The sequence below is a fragment of the Loxodonta africana genome, chromosome 9, assembly GCF_030014295.1.
Source record: "Loxodonta africana isolate mLoxAfr1 chromosome 9, mLoxAfr1.hap2, whole genome shotgun sequence".
Classification (NCBI taxonomy): Eukaryota; Metazoa; Chordata; class Mammalia; order Proboscidea; family Elephantidae; genus Loxodonta; species Loxodonta africana.
Genome location: NC_087350.1, coordinates 44,965,518 through 44,990,034, shown reverse-complemented (window position 1 = coordinate 44,990,034; position 24,517 = coordinate 44,965,518). Strand labels below are relative to the sequence as shown.

General features: G+C 42.4%; 1 protein-coding gene across 4 annotated transcripts in view; it reads left to right on the top strand.

Annotated features, from left to right (window-relative positions):
• The first annotated feature begins 6,009 nt into the window (after nt 1-6,009).
• FUBP3 (far upstream element binding protein 3) overlaps nt 6,010-24,517 on the top strand; it is a 59,045-nt gene continuing 40,537 nt past the window's right edge. For all 4 annotated transcript variants that reach the window (XM_064291325.1, XM_064291327.1, XM_064291326.1 and 1 more), the window contains exons 1-2: nt 6,010-6,133; nt 18,726-18,831. In XM_064291325.1, the coding sequence (XP_064147395.1) occupies nt 6,050-6,133; nt 18,726-18,831 (190 nt within the window). In that variant the 5' untranslated portion in view covers nt 6,010-6,049. The remainder of the gene's footprint in view (nt 6,134-18,725; nt 18,832-24,517) is intronic.

Sequence of the window (24,517 nt, the reverse complement as noted above, 5' to 3'; positions counted from 1 at the left end):
CTATTAAAGCCCATTGTGTAAAAACAGCATGGCAGAGCTGTCTAACCTCCTCTAACTTCTCAAGGGAGGAGAATCAAGAACAACAGCTCAAGGCTGATTGCTATGAGGCAGAGGTAAGACATAACTTCTCTCCAAATGCTTTACCAATTCTGACACCACCCATCCCCCCCACAGCACTCTCTACTTCTCTGCTGGGTTTCATTGCAATGGCCACACAGAACTCACGGACCATACTCACAGTTATGGTTTATTAGGGAAGTAACAGGTTACAATTCAGGTTCAGGAACACTCAAGATACAGTTCTTTGATCAGGACAGTCTCTTCTCAGCTGTGCCACAGGCTCATCTCTCTCTGGTCCCTCAGCCTCTTGGCCCTCGGCCTGGCCTCTGCCCTGCTCTGGCATGTGTTACAAACCTCTTTTAGTTCTGCCGATAAGTGCCCACAGGCACCCCACTCTGCCAGTAAGCCTCATGCTCAACTTTCTCACTCAGTGCGCCAGGAAGCCCACTTTGCCATCTCCCGCCAGTCTCCTGCTGGTCTCCTGGTTCTGCTGCTTCTGCTGTCACTGTTTCTCTGCAGTTGCTTCTTTTTGTCACCAGTGTTACAGCTCTCCCTCTCTCTCCTGGTTCTGCTGCCTCTGTCTGTCTTCCGTGTTACTGCTCCTCCCTCTTTTCTCCATGTCTCCCTTTAAGCCTAGCGGGATGGCAAAACTGACTGATTCCCTCATTAGGGTTTCATACACCTTATTTGCATGGTCCCACCCCACAAGGGTGCCATGCACGTTATTTACATTATTAGCAAGCTATCCAATCCCCTTGGCGGGCCACAGGCACCTCGTATGCCTAGTTCCACCAAGTCATTTAGTGGGAGTTACAAAGACTATGGCTAGACAGTCCATATTAAGTAATTCACTGCACCTCACAGTGCCATCAAGTCATTCTGACTCATAGTGACCCTGTGGGACAGAGTACAATTGCCCTATAGGGTTTCCAAGGCTGAAATCTTTTTTTTTTTTAAGTGAAAGTTTACAAATCAAGTCAGCCTCTCATAGCACCTTGCTATATACTCCTAGTTGCTCTCCACCTGAGACAGCACATTCCTTCTCTCCACTCTCTATTTCTGTGTCCATTCAGCCAGCTTCTGTCCCCCTCTGCCTTCTCATCTTCCCTCCAGATAGGAGCTGCCCACATAGTCTCATGTGGTCTACTTGATCCAAGAAGCTCACTCCTCACCAGTATCATTTTCTATCCTATAGTCCAGTCAATCCCTGTCTGAGGAGTTGGCTTTGGGAATGGTTCCTGTCTTGGGCTAACAGAAGGTCTGGGGACTATGACCTCTGGAGTCCTTCTAGTCTCAGACCATTAAGTCTGGTCTTTTTACAAGAATTTGAGGTCCGCTTCCCATTGCTCTCCTGCTCCCTCAGGGGTTCTCTGTTGTGTTCCCTGTCAGGGCAGTCATCGGTTGTAGCCGGGCATCATCTAGTTCTTCTGGTCTCAGGCTGATGTAGTCTCTGGTTTATGTGGCCCTTTCTGTCTCTTGGGCTCATAATTACCTTGTGTCTTTGGTGTTCTTCATTCTCCTTTGCTCCAGGTAGGTTGAGACCAACTGATGCATCTTAGATGGCCACTTGCTAGCATTTAAGATCCCAGATGCCACTCTTCAAAGTGGGATGCAGAATGTTTTCTTAATAGATTTTATTATGAAAGGCTGAAATCTTTACAGAAGCAGACTGCCACATCTTTCTCCCACAGAACAGCTAGTGTTTTGCTGAACTGCCAACCTTTTGGTTAGCAGCCGAACACTTAACCACTGCACTGCCAGGGCTCCTACTTTTTGTTTTACAAATGTATTAGAATGGCTAAAATTAAAAAGACTGAACGACTCAAATACTGGCAAGTATACAGACCAACTAGAACTTTCATATGCTGCTGGTAGGAATGCAAAATGGTACAACCATGTAGGAAAATGGATTTGTAATTTCTTAAAAAGTTAAGTGTACACCTACTATATGATCCTGACATTCCACTCCTAGGTATTTAAAAAATTTTTTTTTACCCAAGATAAATAATAACATAATCCACAGAAAGACTTATACACAAATGTTCATAACCAGTAACCCACCACACTTACTGGGTATGAACATTTGTGTATAAGTCTTTGTTGTTCACAGCAACTTTATATTCAATGGCCAATAGCTGGAAAATATCCAAACGCCCATCAACAGGTAAATGGATAAACAAATTGTGGTATACCCCTGCAGTGGAATACTACTCAGCAGTAAAGAGGAATGAACTATTAATAACACCACAACAGATGAATCTCAAAATAATTATGCTGTGTGTAAGAATTCAGACAAAAAGAGTGCATACTATATGCTTCCATTTACATAAAATTCTAGAAAATGCATACTAATCTATAGTGGCAGATTGGTGATTGTCTGTGAATAGGGGAAAGGTAGGAAGCTGGGGATGGATAGATAGATAGATAGATAGACAGGTAAACAACATCAAGTTATAGACCTTAAATACATGCAGTTTTTCAAAAATGTCGCAATAAAGCTGTTTAAAAAAAACACTGGATGTTAGAGAACAATGAGTGGTGCCTTCAAAATCCTAAAGGAGAATTCTTTACAATCTAGAGTTCTACAACTAGCTAAACTGGTAATCAATTGTGAAGGCAGAATAAAGATCTTTTTGGACAAGCACAGTCCCAGAAAGTTTACTTGCCACATATTCTTTTATTTTTATATTGATAGATTTCATGCTGACATGCCCTTTAGTCTACACTTGAAATTCCAGTCAATCTTTGACAATGGAAAAGGACTTGCCTGGGGACCTGTGAAAATCTGCAAATGGAGAATAACCCACTCACAGTGTTACTGCTATGCCTCAGAGACAAAGAAAAACAGTACAGATTCTAGGATGGGAGGACAAGACTTCCCCAAATTACAAATGCAATGATCTTTAGGATCATTAATGAATACTGGATATCACTCATGTTATATTCTTAAGGGTCAGGATCTACTGTACAGGATTCCTCATATTTTTTTTTTTCCCCTTGATTTCCTCGCAAAGTTGTAGTATTATTCAAAAACACTTGCTGTTTCTCCCTGGAGGTGGGTTATATTTCTCTGCCACTTGGTCAGTGCTTGAATGGAAGTACCCATGTTTAGGCATAAGCTTTAAAGACTAGTTCACGCCCTCTTTTCCCTCTTCATTCCTGGCCTTTAGTGCTCCAGATAGAGGCTGCTCTATCAGCCTTGGTTGAAGAATGAAGACGATATACATACATGGGTAACTGGATCAATCCATTTTGTTGAAGGTCTTCCTCTTTTTCACTGACCCTTTACTTTGCCGAGTATGATGTCCTTCTCCAGGGCCTGATTCCTCCTGATAACATGCCCAAACTATGTGAGATGTAATCTCTCCATCCCTGCTTCTAAGGAACATTCTGGTTGTACTTCTTTCAAGACAGATATGTTCGTTCTTTTGACAGTCCATGGTATATTCAGTATTCTTCACCAACACCACAATTCATGTGTCAATTCTTTGGTCTTCCTTATTCATCATCTAGCTTTTGCATGCATATGAGGCAACTGAAAACACCATGGCCTGGGTCAGGAGCACCTTAGTCTACAAGATGACATCTTTGCTTTTTAACATTTTAAAGAGGTCTTTTGCAACCGATTTGCCCAGTGCAATGCATCGTTTGATTTCCTGACTGCTGCTACTGTGGGTGTTGATTGTGGATCCAAGTAAAATGAAATCCTTCACAACTTCAATCTTTTCTCTGTTTATCATGATGTTGCTTATTGGTCCGGTTGTGAGGATTTTTGTCTTCTTCACGTTGAGTTGTAATCCGCACTGAAGGCTGTGGTCTTTGATCTCCATCAGTAAGTGCTTCAAGTTCTCTTCACTTTCAGCAAGCAAGGTTGTGTCATCTGCATATTGAAGGCTATTAATGAGTCTTGCTCCAATCCTAATGCTGCATTCTTCTTCATATAACCCAGTTTCTCGGATTATTGGTCAGCATACAGATTGAGTAAGTACGGTGAAAGGATACAACACTGACGTACACGTTTCCTGACTTTAAACCATGCAGTATCCCCTTGTTCTTTTCAGACAGCTGCCTTTTGATCCATGTCCAGGTACCTCGTGAGCATAGTTAAGTGTTCTGGAACTCCCATTCTTCACAATGTTATCTATAATTTGTTATGATTTATAGACATAATTATAATTATGATCTACAAATATAACTTACAAACATAGCAAAGCTAAAATTCTCAGCCCACCCAGACTGGGCAACAAATAGATGTGTTGACATGGTTCTGCCCCACAGCAGTACTTCAACAATAACACACCCCACTATGTGCTTTCCTACATGGGGTAAAATATTTTGTCCAAAAGTGATAATCTTCAATTTTGCCACATTCTTTGATTTTGGCATAATCTTGGGATTATTCCAATTTGGCATTATACAATTCAAAAGAAGTGCTCTAAGCAACTACTACAGGTCAAACTCTAGGGATACAGAAAAAAATAAGAATCTGTGCTCTAAAGGAACCCATAGTCTAGTAGTGAAGTCATCAGCAAGAGTTTATTGATTACTGGCCAGTTATTTCTCATATTTCTTTCTAAAATCTGAAGGTCTCCTAGGTGCTGAGACAGAGGCTCATCAAGAGAAGGCACACTGGATTGTATTTATTTCCCTTTCTTATCACTCATCTTTCTTCACAACTTCAAAATGGCATAAAATACCTGAAAACGTGGCTGTCTTTAAAATCCAACCTCTTGGTATCAAAGGGCTTGAAAAATATTGAATTAATGGTAATCTGTTAATCCAAAAGTACCAAAACCAAAACCAAACCCTTTGCCTCCGAGTGGATTCTGACTCATGGCAACCCTGTGTGTTACAGAGTAGAACTGCTTCATAAGGTTTTCTCAGTTGTGATCTTTATGGAAACAGATCTCCAGGCCTTTCTTCCACAGTGCCACTGGGTGGATTTGAACCACCAACTTTTTGTTAGTAGCTGAGGACAAACCGTTTGCACCACCCAGGGACCCAATCCAAAGGTTAGGACTCTGATTTGAACCTGCAAGATGTGTGTAGAAGCCCATAATCTTGTTACTTTGGGGGGGCTTTTGTTTCTTAATTACAGAATAAGATCTACCTCAAAGGTTCAAATGTATTCCGGCACTAAGGCTCCTTCCCTTTCTTTGAAAACTCTATACCTAGTTAGTCACTACCATGGGGACAAATCATTACCTAAGCATTCCAAGAAGCCCTCTTGCAAAATGGTTTTGATTCAGCAGGCAAGGAAGCAATGATGGTCCTGTGGTATTTCCTGTTGCCCCAGAGTCTCAGAGTTGGTGAAGGAATACGTAACAGAACACCATGCTGGCTTTCCAGTAGTAGCGTCCTTCCTGAGCACTGTCACCAGGCAACCCCAGGGAAGTAGCATTGGCCCATCCTCGTGCAGGCTGAATACCATACAAGAACTCGGGCCGGGAACTCCCTACAAACGTGCAACACTGGCATTTTGTGGTGCTGTCCCTTCCCCTCCACAACTCATTCTGGGTCCCCATATTCCAAGCCAATGGCTATTGCGAGGAGTGGTTGCAGGGGTCAGGTTTTTAGCGAACCACGGCTGCTGGGTGCTGTCATGGGAAAGCCAAGGCACTCCTCTCTGAGATTCCAAACGGTCAACAGCTAGACACCTCGGGGACACCTCGGAACCTAAAGGAGCTGCCACAACATTATCGCTGGCCCTGGACAAAATCGCGTCTGGGAAACGCCCCTCGGGATCCGACCGCTACCTCACGCGTTGGGCCCGCCTCCCGCGCCCTTGGCCCCGCCCCCAGTATCCGTCCGGATTCCAGTCGCTCGCCCTGACCCCGCCTCGCAAACGCGGCTCTTCTCGCATCCAGGGTCCCGGCTTCCCTTCCGCCGGAAGTAGAGTGATTTTCCCTTTCCGGCTACGGGTCCCCAAGCGGAGCGGGAGGCCGGACGGGGGAGGCGAGCGGCGGCGGCGGCGGCGGCGGGGGCGGTAATGGCGGAGCTGGTGCAGGGGCAGAGCGCTCCGGTGGGGATGAAGGCCGAGGGCTTCGTGGACGCTCTGCACCGGGTCCGGCAGGTACGGGCTCTGCCGGCTGGTGGGAGCACGAGAGGCCGAGGCGGGGCCGAGTGGGGAGAAGGGGGTCGGGCCTGGGGGCGGGAGGTAGCTTGGGCCGACGCCTCAGCTGGGCCAGGCCGTTCCGTGGGGTTCTTGCAGCCGGGAGGAGTCGGGGGACGAGGCGCCACGGGGAGGCCCAGGCCCAGCCTGTCGGGCGAGTATCCCAGGTGCCTGCAGCCGCTGAGAAAGGATTTGCCTGGGGTGCCTGGCCCCCGTCGCGCCCCCGCGCCGGAACCGGACTCATAGGGCAGTCAGCGTGGGATTCTGAAGTTCATGAGGGGAGGGGGCTGGAGAGCTGACGGTGAGGATCCGGGTGTAGACAGAAGGCAGCCGTTCCAGGCCCAGTAGCTTCTTAAAACTTGAAAAAACATCCTTCTTGGACTCTGTGTATTTCGAAGGTGGGGTGGAAGAAACTTGAGGGTATTTTATTTTTATGGGTACTTTTTGGAGGGGAGGAGTGCTAAATGGGTGTGAGTGGTCTCCAAGAGATAGGTTTCTATGGCCATAGTTTTACCTCTATGTGGGCACTGTAAGTGGTACGGATTCATTCCAAGAGAGAAACTTTATCATCTGACAACTTTGTACAATTTGTCAGAGTTAAACGGGTTTTTAAGAGGTTGCAGGCTTCCCTGGAGAATGAATATGGGACCTGCCAAAATACTCTGGCTTCTGGCATGGTGCTTAGAACAGACTTTGTCCTTGTGTTATGTGTAAAACTTACTGACAAGTTAGCGCTAACACTTAAACTTCGTCTGCTGAGTGTCTTACATTCATCACTTTTCTTATTTAATTGTAGGTGCACTAACCGATACTTTGAAAGTTAAACTGTAACTCGTTACCACTAGGTTCCCGACAGAAAGCCGCAGGACTCATTGTGTCAGGAGAAGGTCTCCACTTGGGCACTTGAAGATAGGTCTCTACATCTCTTTCCAGTTTTCCAGGGGAGGGAACCCTGTTTTTCAGACACTGACTTTTTATTTTAATACTGATGCTCGTGTAGACATTATATCAGATCCCAGAACTTTACAAACCGGTAGTTCCACCTAAAATTTATCTGAGGCTTTGTTACTTGCTGCCTAGGCACCAGCCAGTACGTTAGCGAGTATCCATCTTCCTTAGATGTCAGAGTCGCCCAGTGGCTATAGTGGATGAACATGCCATCCAGCTCACCTTCCACCACTCTTCTTGCCAGTGCACTACAGTCCTCCCTACGATGCAGGTCCTGAACCTTGTTTGCTACTGGTTACTAATATGGAATGTCTTTCCCTCTGTGCTGATAAGTGACAATCATCTTGTTGGCCTTCTGTGTCAAGGAAGAATCCTAGTTACTATCTCAAAAGAGCTCAGATCCTCAGTTTGCAAAAAGCCTGTAGTTGAACATAAAATGAATTTTGAACCATTGTGAAGACTTTCCGCTTCTCTTGAGCCAGAGGTTGAATTTGTGTTGGACAGCCTGCTCAAGAGAGAGGGAGACCCCGTTGTTAAATGCTGACCTAATGTGAATTGTTGAAGCAGTGGTGTTTACTACTAGCAGTGGAAAACTTCCTTGGAAGTGTTCCCAGCTCTGAAATGCATCGTTGACTGGAGCAGTAATAAGGCTAATGGAGACAGTACTGTAAATGTATTACTTCTGAATGTTAACAGCTGGAGGTCAATACTATCTCCAAGGATTTGGTGGTCTTTAAAAACTAAACAAAAAATAGATTTGTGGGTAATTTCAGGTTTATAGATTTGCATTGGCTAAAAATGAAATGTTAGAAATCTGTAATGTGTGCTTATAGTAGAGTTTACGTAATAAGATCTTATATAATTTGGGTATCTGAATGGTGGTAGTTCTACTCCACTGTGTGCACACGTAATAGAGATACAGTTTTTCCCCAGGTAAAAGTGGGGATAAAAGGCAGTATGTGCTATTATTTAAATGATTGCAAAACTTTGTGCTGTCAGAGCTGTCAAACGTGTAAAGCTCTTAGGTATGATCATCACATGCTGGGGACTTAATCTGCAAGACCTTCATAAGTTTGTGGTAGAGCTGTAAGATATTTAATACTCAGTTTACCTAGTGAGCATGATAGAGCCTGAGCTAACCATGGTGGGATTTGAACCTCCAGTTTCTGTTAAGCCTGATGTGTAGAGCCTACCACCTAATCCACTAAGCTTCCCTTCTGGCATCTTAAGGCCTCATATAGCCTATGGATTCTTTCTGACAAAGTGAACCACTTGTTATTTTTAGTTCGCTAGAGCTCGATAGTCTTAGACTGGAAAAGAATCTCTGAAGATGTCATAGAAAATTAAAAATTTACCCCAACAGTGTGAAGTCCGATGGCACAGATGGGTAATTTATATACATTCTGTAGGAAAGTCAGAAGTATGGAAATGTGATCTGATTTGATCCCATGGATGAAGATCTAAAACTGCTGGCAATTAAAAAACATCTTGTCTGTTTCTCCCAAGTCATTGGCTGGTTAGCAGAAAGTGTATCTTCCACTAATTGCTTAGAGAGGGCAGGGTCCTAATGAGGGCAGAATGTAGGCTCAAGTGCAGAGTAGATCATTTTGTTCCCTGGCCACATCCTGCACCTCTGTCCCTGACCGTCTGCCTAAGTTACAAGGATGAGGAGATGATAGATGCAAATCTATTTTGTTTAGTTTTTCTAAATATAAAAATGTTCCCAGAAAATCCACTGCCAGTAGTTTAATAGCATCCATCATTGAGTGCAATCGCATGTTAAGAGGATGGTGTAACTCTGTAGTAGTATATTGTAGATTTCCAGCAGCCTTCCATGAGCTGGGCCAGCTGTCTGCTGCTCATCACCTAAACAGAAGAAGTTCTCTTGCCAAACTGCTAATGCTTTTTATGACTTTAAGCTCCTGTTTTGATCCAGACCCAGTCAGTGCCTCTGCATTGCAGAACTCCAGAATATTTTCTTCATGTAGAATACAATAAAAATGGTGCTTCATGGAGTTGGGCATCATGGCAGCCCTGGACCCAATTAATTGTAATCAAGGTTACTGTCTGTTGCGTGGTCACTGGAAAGCAACCTTTTGACAGATTTCTGGACCTGCACCTTACTCTTTACTGACATCTTTTTGGAACTGTTGGTTCGTATGGTGCCACAGAAGTTCCACAGTCCTCCAGAAGATGCCTCCCAGAGGCACACTTTGAACCAGAGTAGTAGATGGTTTGGGGTGTGTGCTGTATACTTTGGGTAGATTTGGGACTTCCGTGCTTTAAGATGCTGGCTTTTTTACATAAGCACTGAATTTTCTTTAAGAGAACATTGTACATCCACCAGTAAAAGAAAAAGTTTCCATTCATTCGGTATTGGATACTCCTTGAGAGGTGCCTTTGCTCATTTAATATATGCAGTATCTGACTCATGGCAAAGGCAGGTGTGCTGAATGCTCAACAGATTTAAGTCGTGCTGTGAGTCGGAATCGACTCGAGGGCAGTGGGTTTAGTGGGTATGCTGAGGACTGTGTTGTGCCTGCCCAGTGGTTGGATATCTCAAGTCAGCATTTCATGAGGGATTAACTCCTGCATGCACAGTCATTTTAGCTTTCCCAAACACTGAAGAAAACCAGTGTCTGCAGAAAATCCATGGGCTGCTCCTGTATCATTGCTTTGATGGGACCCAGTAGAGTACTCTGCAAAGAGTGAGTCCTCAGTAAAGGGTTTTGGTTGTGTCGCAGAGCCCATTTGGGTCACTGCCCACGTTAATGGAAGTTCTGAACTTAATGTTTGTTATCGAAAAGTAAAAGGTAAATGAACTGTATGCCTCCAAGGCTTTTCTCATTTTCAGCTGTGATGTCTATTTTAAAATATGAAAGCCATGTATACTATCAAACTTTGTTTTCTTCTGAGGTCACAGTTATCTTTAAGATATAAGGCTAGAGAATGGTGCACAGTGGGCCTGCAAGCATGCTTTGCTTGACCCACACAGTAACGACACTTAGAGATGAGAGTGATTTCACGTAAAAATTAAGGTCTCTAGCTTCCCTAAGAAAGATCTGGCCACACTACTCTCACATGCTGCGTGGCAGCAGCTGCCCACTGCACAAGGCTTTGACCCTCCAGTTTGCCTTCATTCTTGCCACCTTGCTGTTGTTTTACACTGCCCATTGGGGTGCCTAGTGGACAGCTTTTTTCCTGATCGTTTTCCAAATTGTGAGCCGGTCACCTGTGGTTTTCATTTGAAGTTTCTAATGGAAAGCACTCTGGATGGAGAATTAGGAGATCTGAGTCTCTTGCAAGTAGCTGCGTGACCTTGGGCTGGGCCGCCCTTTCATGACATTTGATCTACAGGCTGTTAATATACCTTCTATGGAAAAGGGTTCATGAACAAATAAATTTGGGAAAATGCAGAGTTAAATAAAGGTGAATTGGCTTCTTTACTACAGGACTTCTCGGAACCTTTAATGTGCTTATGTGCATTGGCTACTATGAGAGTATAGGGTATGCATTGTAAATAACCTGGAGTTATGGGACTTCATATCCTCTGTTTCATGGAACCAAATCACATCTTATGGGTCAAAGTTCAAGAAATGTTGAGCTAGGTCATCTCACCAGTCCCTTCAAGCCTTAACATTCAGGGCTTCCATCTAGTTGAATCTGGAAAAAATGTTGATCATGTTATGTTGGTTCTTTTGCTTTCTAATGGTTACATTGGATATCTCGCCTACCCATTGTTGAGTTGATTCCGGCTCACAGTGACCTGGAACGTTGGCCGTTTAAACCCACCAGCCACCCTGTGGGAGAAAGATGTGGCAGTCTCCTTCCATAAAGCTTTACAGCCTTGAAAACCCTATGGGGCAGTTCTACTCTGTCCTACAGGACTGCTATGAGTTGTATGAGATTAACCTCCCCCATTGTCCTCCCCCCACCCGCCCCCCAGCTTTTCTTTGCAATCCTTTTACTCTATTGCTTACCTTGGAATCATCCCTCTTGAAAATATTCTGCATTCAGAGTTTGGTGTAAAGACACTTGGGAAAGAATAGCCAATACAGGCCGTTCCTGGGTTACAAACAAACATCCAACTTACTGACAACTCGTACTTAAGAATAGACTGCCATAAAGCCTATTATATTAAAAATTTGAGTTAAATATATACCATGGCTCATAATAATGAATTCATGCATGTGATGTTCATGAAAACATTGCACAGTTTGCAAGTGTTTCATAAGTATTATATATGCATAGAAAGGTAAAATATTTACCAAGACAAACATACACTAACTGATGCTGAATAAGAACCATATGTACCTGTTCCAACTTACCTATGAATTTGACTTAAAGACGGATTTATGAACAGCTCTCCTTCGTAACCCAGGGGCTGCCTGTACATCCTTTGGACACACGAGCTACAGCTTTATTACAGTGCCCACCCAGATGATAACAAATCACTTGCAAGACTGAGTAGTGTTAATGGAAGTAGTGATGTGATCCACATTACCGATCATTGTTTGAGTCCATGGTTTCTTGCTAGGACTGGGTCTGTGCAAAGATAAATAAGACAAATTTGCAGCTGGTTTTGTCTTATCATGAACTTAGATCCTCACAACAACCAGGTGAGATAGGACAGGGACATTTCATATTTGAAAATTATGAGCCAAAGGGAAATAAAGCAGTTTTCTCAGAGGCACACAAATAGTTAATGTATGCGGTAGTTCTCATACCCGTGTCTTCTGTGTTCTAAGAAGAACCTGGTTTCTAAGCAGAGGGACTTCAGTAGTTTTGAGGTCGCTGCAATAAAATCCAAACAAAGCATTTAAGAGATACTAGTAGAAATCAGACAGAACATAGAGGAGAAAACTTAAGGGACATGTTGACTTGCCCACAGTGAGTGTCAGAGCCAAGATTCAAATGCAAAACTAATGGATTTGCCTTTTGAGGGGGGCAGGGGGGTTCCAGCCAGAACTGTATTTCAGCTTGGAGTCATAACTGGTCATCTTGGCTTTTTGCCTATGGATGGACTTCTTTATACCCACTTCATATTCAGCACACAGTTAATGAGCGTCTTCTGTGTGCCATGTATGTTCCTTTGCTATGCGTTAGGGAAGTTGTTCCTTTTGGGACTCTGGAAAGCACTGGACCTTTCCCAAGACGTATTTAAATAGTTATGTACGTGATTTCAGGAAATTCATGAATTCTCTAGAAGATAAACCCTAAAGCTCCCAGTTAAGGAATGTTTGTCCTAGGGGGTACCAAAATGATTGAGAAAAACCCACTCTTTAAAGAGCTGTCTATAGTAGAGAGACAGTATAACCAATAACTTCTTCAATAAGGTGAGTGCTATTTAGAGGTAGTTTATAAAGTGTTTTGCAAACACAAATATGAGAGTATTTAATTCTTTCCAAGCATGAGTGGAATGAGGTTGTCAGGAAAAACTACTTAGAAAGGTTGTCATCTTATTTGATTGCCATACAGAATTCCTTGTTTTCGTTAATGCCTGTAAATAGGGCAGGATAAGCCAGGGCCTCATCTCTGGTGACAACAATAGCTACCATTCACAGAAGCCATGTGCTGGGCAAGCACTCTTGTATATGTTCTCATTTGATGGTCACAAAATCCCCAGGGGGTGCTAGAGTGAAGTGGTTAAGAGGGTAGGCTTGGAATTCAGACTGCACAAATCCTGGTTCTGCCACTTGCTATCTTGATGACTTTGGACAAGTTATTTAACTTCTCTAAGCCTCAGTTTCCTCATCTGTAAGATGGGAATTGTTGATGATAGTAGTAACTTTTGTAACAGCGGCTAATAGGAGAAGTTAGGAGATTATCCTTAGCATGGCGGGTGGATGGGTAGTGATTGAAGGGGACATGAAACAGGCTTCCGGGGAGCCGTTTCTTGATTAGGTGTTATTGACATAGAGATGTTTAGCATGTGAAAATTCAGCAAGCTACAAACTTACAGTTCATGTACTTTTCTGTATTATCATTACTGTTATTATATTTCAATAAAAGGTTTAAAAAAAAATAGCAAGCATTTTTGTTCCTTACTGTGTGCCCAACATTGTTCTGGGTATTTTACATTTGTTATCTCCTTATCCCCACGGGTACAGTTCCAGGCAGACTGGCTCCAGATCCCACAGAAATAATGAAAATAGTAGCTCCCTCATGAGGTCACTATGTAGCTTAGATAAGGGCGCTGTCAAGCGCTATAAGTGCATTTTGAATCTTATATGCTGCTGTCTTCGGTGTAACAGATGAAGTAGTAGGATACAGAATTAGGACTTGTCTCCCCCACTCTCACATTCACTATGATCCCAGAAACTGTCTTCTGGGAGTTACTCTTAGCCCTGCCACATGCTGTTTTCTCTTGGTGTGGGGAGCAGAGACTTTCAGCTCAGCCCATGTATTTATTCTCCAGGGCCCAGGCAGTGCCGCTCTGGGTGACGGTGGAACAGAGGTTCCAGGGAAGCAAGTTAGATTCCTGCTTCCTAGCTGCTGGTGCGAGCTGTCTTCTCTGCTTGCTAGATCCCTGAGGATTGACAATAGCTATATGTAGTAGCCTGGACATAGTATATGGATGACTTCCAGCAGTCAGGTGGTTTTTCCTATTTCTGTTTATTATAGAGTTCTAGTAAGTATGAAGTTGTGGAAGTATTCACAGCTTAATACTTAAATTTATAAAGTGAACTCCTCTGATTATGAAACCTGTTTTTCAGAGATATTAGTCCTGAAAATGAGCACTGAGAATAATTAATTGCCATTATCTCTAACTTTAGTGATTTGCATACCACCTTTATGCCACATCAGTGAACGCTATCATATGTTATTTACTTAATATTAAATAAAAAGATTTATTTAAAACATTTTAAAAATAAAACTATCACAAATGGGAAACTTCCATGCATAGAATGTAACTGTAAGAACAAATATATATGTTCCTACATGTACCTCCCCAAATCACCTTGTGTAGTACTCTGGAAAAATACTGCTTCAGTCTGCCTCCACGTTTCACAGGTGTGGACACCAAAGAGTGAGGCCCTTGAAGGATTTGCCCAACAGCACACACCTGAAGAGCTGGTTGGAAAACCAGGACTCTTGACTGACTCCTGATCTAGTGCTCCCCTCCCCCATGTTTCCACTAACTACTGGCAGTGAAGGCATAGACATAAGTGTCTGACGTTGATTTATTTTTCATCTATCGCTGTGCTTAAAATAGCACAGGTAGTGTGATAACCCATTCTCTCCTCACCCTGTCCCCCAAAATGGAACTCCTGTGGCAAAAAATCACTAACAGGGCCTCCTCAAGGTTGTGCATTCAAATGAGGACTGAAGTTTTTGTTGGAAAATTCTGGCTTCAGTGACTTTCTTTTCTTCTGGCCTACACCATTATTAACTGAAGACCCTGCCTTCTCTTACATCAGTTACTATTCAGAATTACCAGTTATGACATGAGGAATTGTTTGAGCTCTATGCACTAGAAATCATTAGGTTTTAAGTCCTCAGGAAATACATTTAAAAAAAAAAAAAGAAATGTGGAAGAAATGGAGGCATTCTATGCAGTGGTTAAGAGCATAGACTCTGGAGTCCTGCAGCTCTGGGTTTAGATATTATTACTGCCACTTACAAGATGTTCAGGCAGGTCACTCAGGCTCTCCAGAGCCCTAGTTTTCTTTGTCTTAAAATGGAAATAATACCTACCTCCTAGGCAGTCATCTTGAAGGATAAATGAGAATATTTTGAAAGTGCACAGGGTTGCCTTGAGTCAGGGGCTGACTTGATGTCAGCTAATAACAAAAAGCACATCATCAGCACTCAGTAAAACTTATCTCATTAAACATTTTAAATCATTTCTTAGAACAAGGTTGTATTTATATGAATAATGGAATATATTGTTTCTTTACACTATGTGGAAATTATAAGTTACAACATAACAAATATAAAATACAATGTAATAGATACTGTAACGGTGTAACTTACAGAATTCAAATGTGGTCTACCTGACTTCGGAGCTTCACCTCTTAACCATTATTCTGTACTGCTTCTCTTAGTGGAAATTTCCCAAATTGTAGATGACTGAAGCAAGCATGAATTAGGAACAGACCTGACCACTTCAGTCACATTTTAGAAGAACATGTGTTGATTTAATCAAAGTTAGCAACAGGAGTCTTTTGTAACACTTCTGGTGTATCGGCTTTGGGAAAGAAGATAATATCCTAGCAACAAAAGACACATACTATATAAATTTTAAGGAAGGCCAAGGACTCAGGAATAACATTTTAACAACTTTGGAAGGAAGGAAAAAGACCAGGAAGCCAAGAGACACCCTCAAAAGGGAGTAGGGAGAATGCCTCATGTGTAGAGCATAGGTTTGGGGTCCTGTCTTTGCATGTGGTTCGATGTGCACACTCTTGAGGGACTCACTGATAACCAGAAGCCCCTGCACTCCTTTTTTTTGTCTGGTTTGGGGTCATCTTTACTATCTGCTGTTAACATTTTCAGCAGTCTTTCAAAACAACTAGACCAATAATCTTGAAAGCCCCCAAGCAGCCTTTTACTGCAGTAGATGAAAGGGTCTCCTTGGGACACCAGCCATTGCAGCCTTCCCACCCTTTAAATCCACCTGCTTTATCAGCTGACGTAGCATTTAGATCTTAAATTAGTCAACTTTCACAAGCTCATCCAAAACAGATATGGAGAGCAAGATTGCAAATCTGTGGTTGAATGCTGTTTGGCAAGATTTATACAGCATTTTGTTTTAAAGCAAGTGACCGCTTGCCCTGAGACTTGGCCATAGGAGATGGGCTTTATATCACCAGTGTATTTTTGTATTCTAATTATCTAGTTTGTAAAAAAAAATTTTTTCAACAAACCCCTTTCCAGGCTACCATTATCTCGGGCACAGACTGATGTCAGCAAACTTTTGTTTTAAAGAGCCAGATAGTAAATGTTATATGTAAAGTTTGTGGGCCATATCATCTCTGTCACAACTCCTCACTTTTACGGTTGTAGTGCCAAGGTAGCCACAGACAATACAAACAAATGGGCGTGGCTTAAAAAACAGGTGGTTCTCTTGCCAGTTTGCCAACCTCTGGCCTGGACTATAGCAGTATTTCTTAAATGTCCTCTTCATCCTTTTCCCCTTACAGTCTGTTTTTCTTATAGCAGGCAAAGGGTTTTTTTTTTTTTTTTTTTAATTTATTGTGTTGAAATACATATAGAATTTGCCATTGTAGCCATTTTTAAAGTGTACATCTAGTGACACTAATTGCATTCACAATGTTGTGCAACCATTACCACTATCTATTTCCAGTACTTTTTCGTCATTCCAGACAGAAACTCTATCCATTAAGCAATAACTCCATTCCAGGGGGATCTTTAAAAATGTAAACTGGCATGTCACTCCTCTGATTTAAGACTTTCTAGTAACTTCCTATCATCCTTCCTATAAAATTCAAGCCCTTTGCTATGACCTATAAGGCCCTATGTGAACTGGCTCTTATCTACCTCTTGATACACACCTGGTTTCTTCCACTCTAGTAATGTTGACTTCCTTTCTTCCAACCTCATGTCCACCAAGCTTGCCTCTTAGGCCTTTGTCCAAGCTGTTCCTTCTGCCTGGAACACTTACTGTGATTTTTATATGGCCAGCTCCTTCTCTTCATTTAGGTCTCAGATCAGATGCCATCTCCTGAGAGAGGCCTTCCGTGATCATCCTATTTAAAGTAGCACTGCGTTGGGTGAATGTGCTGCAAAAGACCTCTTTAAAGTGTTGAAAAGCAAAGATGTCACCTTGAAGACAAAGGTGTGCCTGACCCAAGCCATAGTATTTTCAGTCGCATCATATGCATGCAAAAGCTGGACAATGAATAAGGAAGACCGAAGAAGATTTGATGCTTTTGATTTGTGTTGTCAAAGAATATTGAATATACCATGGACTTCTGTCTTAGAAGAAGTACAACCAGAATGCTCCTTAGAAGCAAGGACGGCAAGACTGCATCTTACATACTTTGGACATGTTGTTAGGAGGGATCAGTCCCTGGAGAAAGACATCATGTTTGGTAGAGGGTCAGTGAAAAAGAGGAAGACCCTCAACAAGATGGATTGACACAGTGGCCACAACAATGGACTCAAGCATGACAACAATTGTGAGCATGACACAGAACCAGGCAGTGTTTCATTCTGTGGTACATAGGGTCACTATGAGTCAGAACCGACTCAACAGCACCTACCAACCAACAACAGCCTTCTAAGCACAATCTCTCTGTCATTATCTTGTCATCTAATGCTCATCATCCACTGAGTTGATCATGTTGATTGATTAACTTGTTTACTGTGTGACTTCCCACCAGATAGTGAACTCCAGCAGTGTAGGGGCCATCTTGTTCTTGCTCACCGCAGTAGCCCTATTTCCTAGAGAAGTGCTTATCACGTAGTTGGCGCTCACCATTTGTTGAGTGAATCACTTGTTTTACAACCGTGATACTTTTGTAGTGCTTTCTGGTATACAAAGATCTTCATCCAGGGTATCCTGTTAAACTTTCCAAAATTATGAAGCAAGTGGTGCTCTACCCTGGGGATCTTATGCAAAGAGAAAAGAGATTTGCCCAACATCATAAAACTAATAAATGGAAAGGACAACACTTGGCCCCAGGATGTCTGACATTTAAATCCTGAAAGTTTAATTTTCAGTATCAAAACTATTTGTTTAAGGTAATTTATCTTTATGCTGGTCCCAGAAGGCCTCAGACTTCTGGGCACGTTTGGTAGCTTGGGAGAACTACCACTAAAGACTTTGCTGTGTCAGACAGCTGTGCCAGCTGCCTCTTAACCCACCCTACTTGTTAAACGTTACTAAGGAACTGACATCAAGAGGAGCTGCTGTAAATACTCTTTTGGCTAAATGAAAGAGTTAATTTATTATAAACATCACATTTCCTATGAGAACAAAGTAGATAAATAAGTTCTACTTTTTACGTTCACATACATAGATAGCATTTGTTCCTGGGAAAATCTTTAATGGCTGTGTTCTGTTCTTTGATAATAAATATTAAAGTTGAAATACCTTTCAGATCATCTCAATTCTGAAATAGTCTAGGCAGATGGCATCCCCATGTTGGTTGGGCACTTCCAATGAAGAGCAGCTTAGTGTTTTATATCCCTATAGATTGTATCATTGGTTTATAGATGTTAAAGCTAATAGGATAGACATATTCCTAAAGAATGGTCGTATCTGAGCAAAACAGTGCCTCTTAAATATTCTTGGGGAATTTGTTTCTTAGGAGAACCCTGTGATAAAAGCCTTTTGAACAAAGTTCTTCACATTGTTGGCCTGCTTTTTTTTTTTTGTCTTAAAATGTGGCATACCTATACCTTAAATGATAACTTTAAAATACAAATTTGCTTGTAGAAAACACATTTTTTGAATTGTTTTATTCCTTAAGACTCATGAAGACCAAAAGAAAAATTAATAGTGGAAAGCATTTGTCCTATCAGAACATTGCCTTACATTAATCTAGGTCAGGGGAGAAATAGGAGAACAGTCTCTCTCCCTCAATGAGAGCCATGATTTGTTACTGATTTCTTTAAAATCTGATTCTCTCTGTAGATTGCTGCTAAAATTGATTCAATTCCTCACTTGAATAATTCCACACCTCTGGTGGACCCCTCAGTGTATGGATATGGAGTACAAAAACGGCCCTTGGATGATGGAGGTAAGTTGCTGTAAAGTGTCTTTGCCTTCTGGGTAATAGCACACCTGCCAGTTAAGTTTGAATCTGTGTCAGCCATTTCCTGAATGGCTCTCTCAAACGTCACACTCTGGTTGAGAGGAAATATTTAGGATGATTTTTCTCAGCAGTTCTCTGGCATTCGAGTTCTTACTTGCCTTGATAATACAGGAATCTTTTCAGCTGGACTCTGAGGTAAAGGCTTGGCCTTGGAGCATCAGCTTTGAAGTAATTTAAGATTCAAGAATTTGGTTTGATTTAGCCCTTTGTTCTTCCAGTGTGCGTGTGGGAATTGAGCTCCAAAGAAAAGCTAGGATTTGATGTGTGCCTCTGAGGAACCTGTGGCTACATCTTGACTCTAAAGAAAGGAGAGGGGAGATGGTGTCCTTTCTGCAGTCTGCCTGCCAGGTTTTTCACCATTCCCATTTATGACAGGCTCTTTCTAGAAGTATCTGTTTCTCTTTCATTCATTCATTGATTATTTTGTTGGTTGGTTTTTATACTTTACCCTATCCCCAGAAGAATTCGAGACCACTTACGAGTGCCCGTTACCAGCCTCTTTTGGCAGTTATCAGATGTGTTTCTGTGGAGAGCTAAGAATTTCCTTTGTCATGTTTTGTCTCCTGCAGAGTATAACTATAAAAGGGATTCTGAAACACGTTGAACTGCACATGTGTCTGCGTGTACTAGTCAGGTGGCTGAGTCAGTGTCATCTCCGTCATTCTTGCTGTTGGTCTGCAGGCACATCCAAGCGTGTACATACATTTGTGGTGTATTAAGTTGAAAAAAAATCGAAGTGCAGAGCAATACATATTGTGTCATCTCCTTTTCCAAGAAGAGTACATGTTTTTATGCGCATAGAAAAATAATTTGGTGTGACTGTGATTTCTCTGGTCCCTTTGGGAATTCTAAAAGAGGAGATCTCTGTTGTTTTTAGATGTGGGCCTTTTCGAAATAATTGTGTAGACTTGCACTGTGAGGATTTTAAGGGGACAGAACTCATTTTGGGAATAAAAGTTCTTTTATTTAAAAAACTGATCATACAGAAAATCCACCCCAGGGCTGTCGGAGCTAAGGTGACAATTTAAACTGCTTCTCCAAAATGGTACCCTTTGATCTTTTTATATTTGACTAGTGTTAGTGTTTTCTTAGACCAAATGTCACTGATTACATTACCTGCATTCTTGCCTTCATGAAAGCTATACTACAAAGTAACCTTTTTACCTTTTCAGGGAAGTAATGCTTTGGGTCCTCTTAGGAGACATCAATGTAAAAATAAAAATACATTGTTTGGCTCTGAGCACATATCATATTAATGGACAATATCTCTCTCTGGCCCACTGTTACCAGAAATGTAGATCAATACATTTCACAACTCCCAGCCTTATTTCTAGCCACAGCGCCCTTTGCTTAAGGAACACCTAGAATATTTGCAGATGAAACCCTCTGGCCTTTTGCAGATTTTTCTTCCATAAGTTTTTGCACACACATTTGAGGGAAATTAGTAAAAAACTGAACTTATTGATAAAGAGATCTGGGGAGTAGGCAGATATTAGCTGACTCAGTCAGGATCACCCAGTTAAGTCACCAGTAATTCAGAATGTCACCTGAAACACTGGAGACCCCAGTTCATTATTATGTTGTGTATTTTTACCTCTTTTTTGATAATCATAGTTTTTTACATGATTGAATTGTGTCTCCCATAAAAAAGTTGTGTCCCCTGCAGTTTAACTGGGCCATGAGTCCCAGTAATGTATAATTGTCCACCATTTTGTCATCTGACATGATTTTCCTATGTGTTGTAAATCCTGCCCCTATGATGTTAATGAGGGGGATGGTCAGCAGCTGTGTTGATAAGGCAGGACTCAATCTACAGGGATAGAATTGTGTCTTGAGCTGGTTTCTTTTGGGATATAAAAGAAAAGAGCAGAGAGACGAGGGACCTCATACCACCAAGAAAGCAATGCTGGAAGCAGAGTGTGCCCTTTGGATCTGGGGTCCCTGCACAGAGAAGCTCCTAGTCCAGGGGAAGATTGATGAGAACGACCTTTCTACAGAGCCATCAGAGAGAGAAAACCTTCCCCTGGAGCCAATGCCCTGAATTTGGACTTTTAGCTTACTTTACTGTGAGGAAATAAATTTTTCTTTGTTAAAGCATTCCACTTGTGGTATTTCTGTTACAGAAGCAGTAGATAACTAAGACAGGGACTAAGTCCTTGTAAACAGAAAATACATGTTTCCTCTTTTTCTTTCTTCTAAATATTAAGTGTGCTTGTAGAAAAAAAAGGAGACTTGGTAGCGCAGTGACTAAACACTCAGCTGCTAACTAAGAGGTCACTGGTTCAAACCCACCAGCTGCTCCTCAGGGGAAAGATGTGGCAGTCTGCTTCTGTAAAGTTTACAGCCTTGGAAACCCTATGGGGCAGTTCTTCTCTGTCCTATAAGGTCACTAGGACTCAGAATCAACTTGACATCAATGAGTTTGGTTTTTTGGTTTCATAGTAGGAAAGAACTGAGAATGAATCTTTCTGTATCAGGACAGATCTCTGGTCATCTGTGGGTGCTTGGGTCTTATATAACAACAGACTATTTGAAGAACAAGAAATTGTCTTCAGGTTTCTAACATTATGCAATACAGTTTGATTAAAATTAGCTCTCTCTTCTGTGAAGCACCATTTAAATAACAGATTTATACTCACTGTTTTTTTCCAGAATGGTTTCCACATGTAGAATTTGCAATTTACTGTTGAGCTTAGGGAGAGGCCTGTAAGTTTGGGGCCTCCCACAACCTTGTTTTGTCACTTGCCTTCTGATGGGGATAGGGTAACAGGGCCAGATCTGTTCTCTTGAATAAATATGTGAATAAACGGATCCTGTCAAGGGAAGCAATGTTCATGTTTACCTGACAGCTTTCTAAGGGTCACAGTCTTGCTGTTTGTGCAATAAAAGTTTAGAAAAGTAGATATAGAATAACAAGCAGGAGTTCTGGCACTTTTTTCTTAACTGTGAAGACTTCCAAAGCTTTGCAGTCATGTTGTTGTTAGATACCATCAAGTCGATTCAAACTCACAGTGACCCCGTGTGACAGAGTGGAACTGCCCCATAGGATTTTCTTGGCTGTAATCTTTACGGAAGCAGATCGTCGCTGGGTGAATTTGAACTGCCAACCTTCCAGTTAGCAGCTGACTGCTTAACTATTGTGCCACCAGGGCTCCTTTTTTGCGGTCACAGATGAGGTGTTTTTGTTGGTTTGGTTTAGGTTTTTGACAGCAGCTCACTGGATCGCTTCTTTAGCAATATGAGCTTTCTAACTTTCCTGTGAAGCAGGGTTCTTTAACCTTTAGGAGGTTAAAGTTAGTCCCTTAGAACTTTCCAGAAGCATTATTCACATCTGTTTAAAAATACTTCAACTCTTAAGCCAACCAGAAAGAACCATAACACGGGCTTATTCAGGACATTGAGATTTGCAACCATCGTATGTATTGAAGGATTAAAAAATGTGCTAAGCGGCAAAACAAGGGAAAGATTTGTTCCTGCTGTAGAAAGGATTTTGGTCAGTTGTGTTCCAAGGAGTGGTGATTTAAGCTGTCAGATTGCTGGTTCCTGAGCCTGATTTGAAACCCAGCAAGAGGGATTTAGAGCTCAGCTTTCAAAGCCCAAAGGAGCCCTGGTGGCGCAGTGGTTAAGCACACAGCTGCTAACTGAAAGATCGGTGATTCGAACCCACCAGCCGTTCTGGGGGAGAAGATTTGGCAGTCGGCTTCCATGAAGATTTACAGCCTTGGAAACCCTGTGGGGCAGTTCTGCTCTGTCCTGTAGGGTTGCTATGGGTCAAGATGGATTCGACAGCAATGGAGTTTTTTGTTTTTTTCTCAAAGCCCGCCTCAGTGCCCTTATCTGGGAAGAGCAGTCATTCTACTGCCCTCCACCACCCCACCCCGCTTCAGATCAGGTAATTGTAACTATTAACATCTTTAGTCTCAGCATCCACACTTTCCAACAGTCTTTGAGGTGTACGCTTGGCAGCCTGTCAATTCAGGAATCTCTCCTACTGGTCTTGGCCTTGGCACCTTTTCCATCTGGTACTTTCTTCGTGCTACAGCAGGAGCTTCTTCCCCAGAGCCAGTCTGCCCTATTCCATTCCTGGCCTCTAAGACCTTGGCATTTTCCTGTTAACCAGGGAGGGCTGAACTTCCTAACCTGCTTGTCACTTGTCACCTACCTGCCCTTCTGGTCTCGTTCCTCCTCTCCCCCATGTTCTGTACTCTCTGCAACAGCCAGTCATCTGTTGTTTCTCTTCACTCTTCCAGAGCATATCCCTGTCCCAGCTGTTTACCTGGCCGACTCCTACTCAGGTGGCAGACGTGTTAAAACTTCCTCCTGGAACTCTGTCCTCATCCTCATCTTTGGACTTTCTGTAGTTTGCCTCCCTTGCTACAAAGCCGCTTTTTCTTCTCTCTTCTCTCGCTCCCTGCCCACCCCCCGCCATTTCCCCCCTTTCCCACACACCACCTCACCAGTGAACAATAAATCACATTCTCCTCTGCACTTCTGAAGCAGTTCATTTGTCTTCTCAGGGCATGTGTGATCTTCATTCTTCGGTAGTTACCCAGGGTACTTCGTGTACCTCTCCTGCTAGATTCACCATGCTACAATCATAGGGACGATTTCTTTATTTCCCTACATATAGTGAATGAATAATCTCTTGATGTTTAAGCTCTCCTTCTTGGTATTCTACAGCTGGCTTGTATAAAATGTGACAAATAAGCTTCGAATTTAAGAGAATCTTATTAGCTAAGTTATTTAGAAATGTGAACTTAAATTTAATTGGGGGTTGGCAAGCTTTCTCTCAAAGGACTAGATATTAAGTGTTTTAGGCTTGTCTGCCATAGGGCCTCTATCCCACCTACTTAGCTCTGGTTTGGGACCTCAAAAGCAGCCATAGACGGTAATATATAAATGAATGGGCATGGCTGTGTTCCTGTATTGTTTTATTTACGAAAATGGGCTGCTGGCCCTCAGGCCTAGTTTACCAACCCCTGATTTAATCATTCTCTTCTTACAATTAGCTGTAACACATTCTTAATCTTCAGGTAGGGATGTGTACAGAGGGTACCCCCCACATACCCCCAATTTCCTTAAACAAATCTCCCTATTCTCAGGTTCTAATTGCCCCAACTGCTTGGGGAAAAAAAAAAAGTGATTTCCAATGTTTTACCTAGAGCTGGGTGACAGATCAGTGAGTCACTTCTCATCTTCCTGTCTGCATTTCTAGTGAATAAGGAAAGCATCCTCTGTGGTCTTTTGCCCTTCGCCCTGAAGACATTTAGGTAGTCATGCCCCTTGACCTTTTTTTTTTTTCAACTGTCACATATAAGTTTATATACACCTTACTCCGTACTCCCACTTGCTCTCACCATAATGAGTCAGCCCTTCCAGTCTCTTGTGACAATTTTGCCAGCTTCCAACTCTCTCTATCCTTCCATCCCCGCTTTAGACAGGAGATGCCAACACAGTCTCAGGTGTCCACCTGATACAAATAGCTCACTCTTCATCAGCATCTCTCTGCTACCCACTGTCCAGTCCCTTTCATGTCTGATGAGTTGTCTTCAGGAATGGTTCCTGTCCTTGGCCAACAGAAGGTTTGGGGACCATGACCGCCAGGATTCCT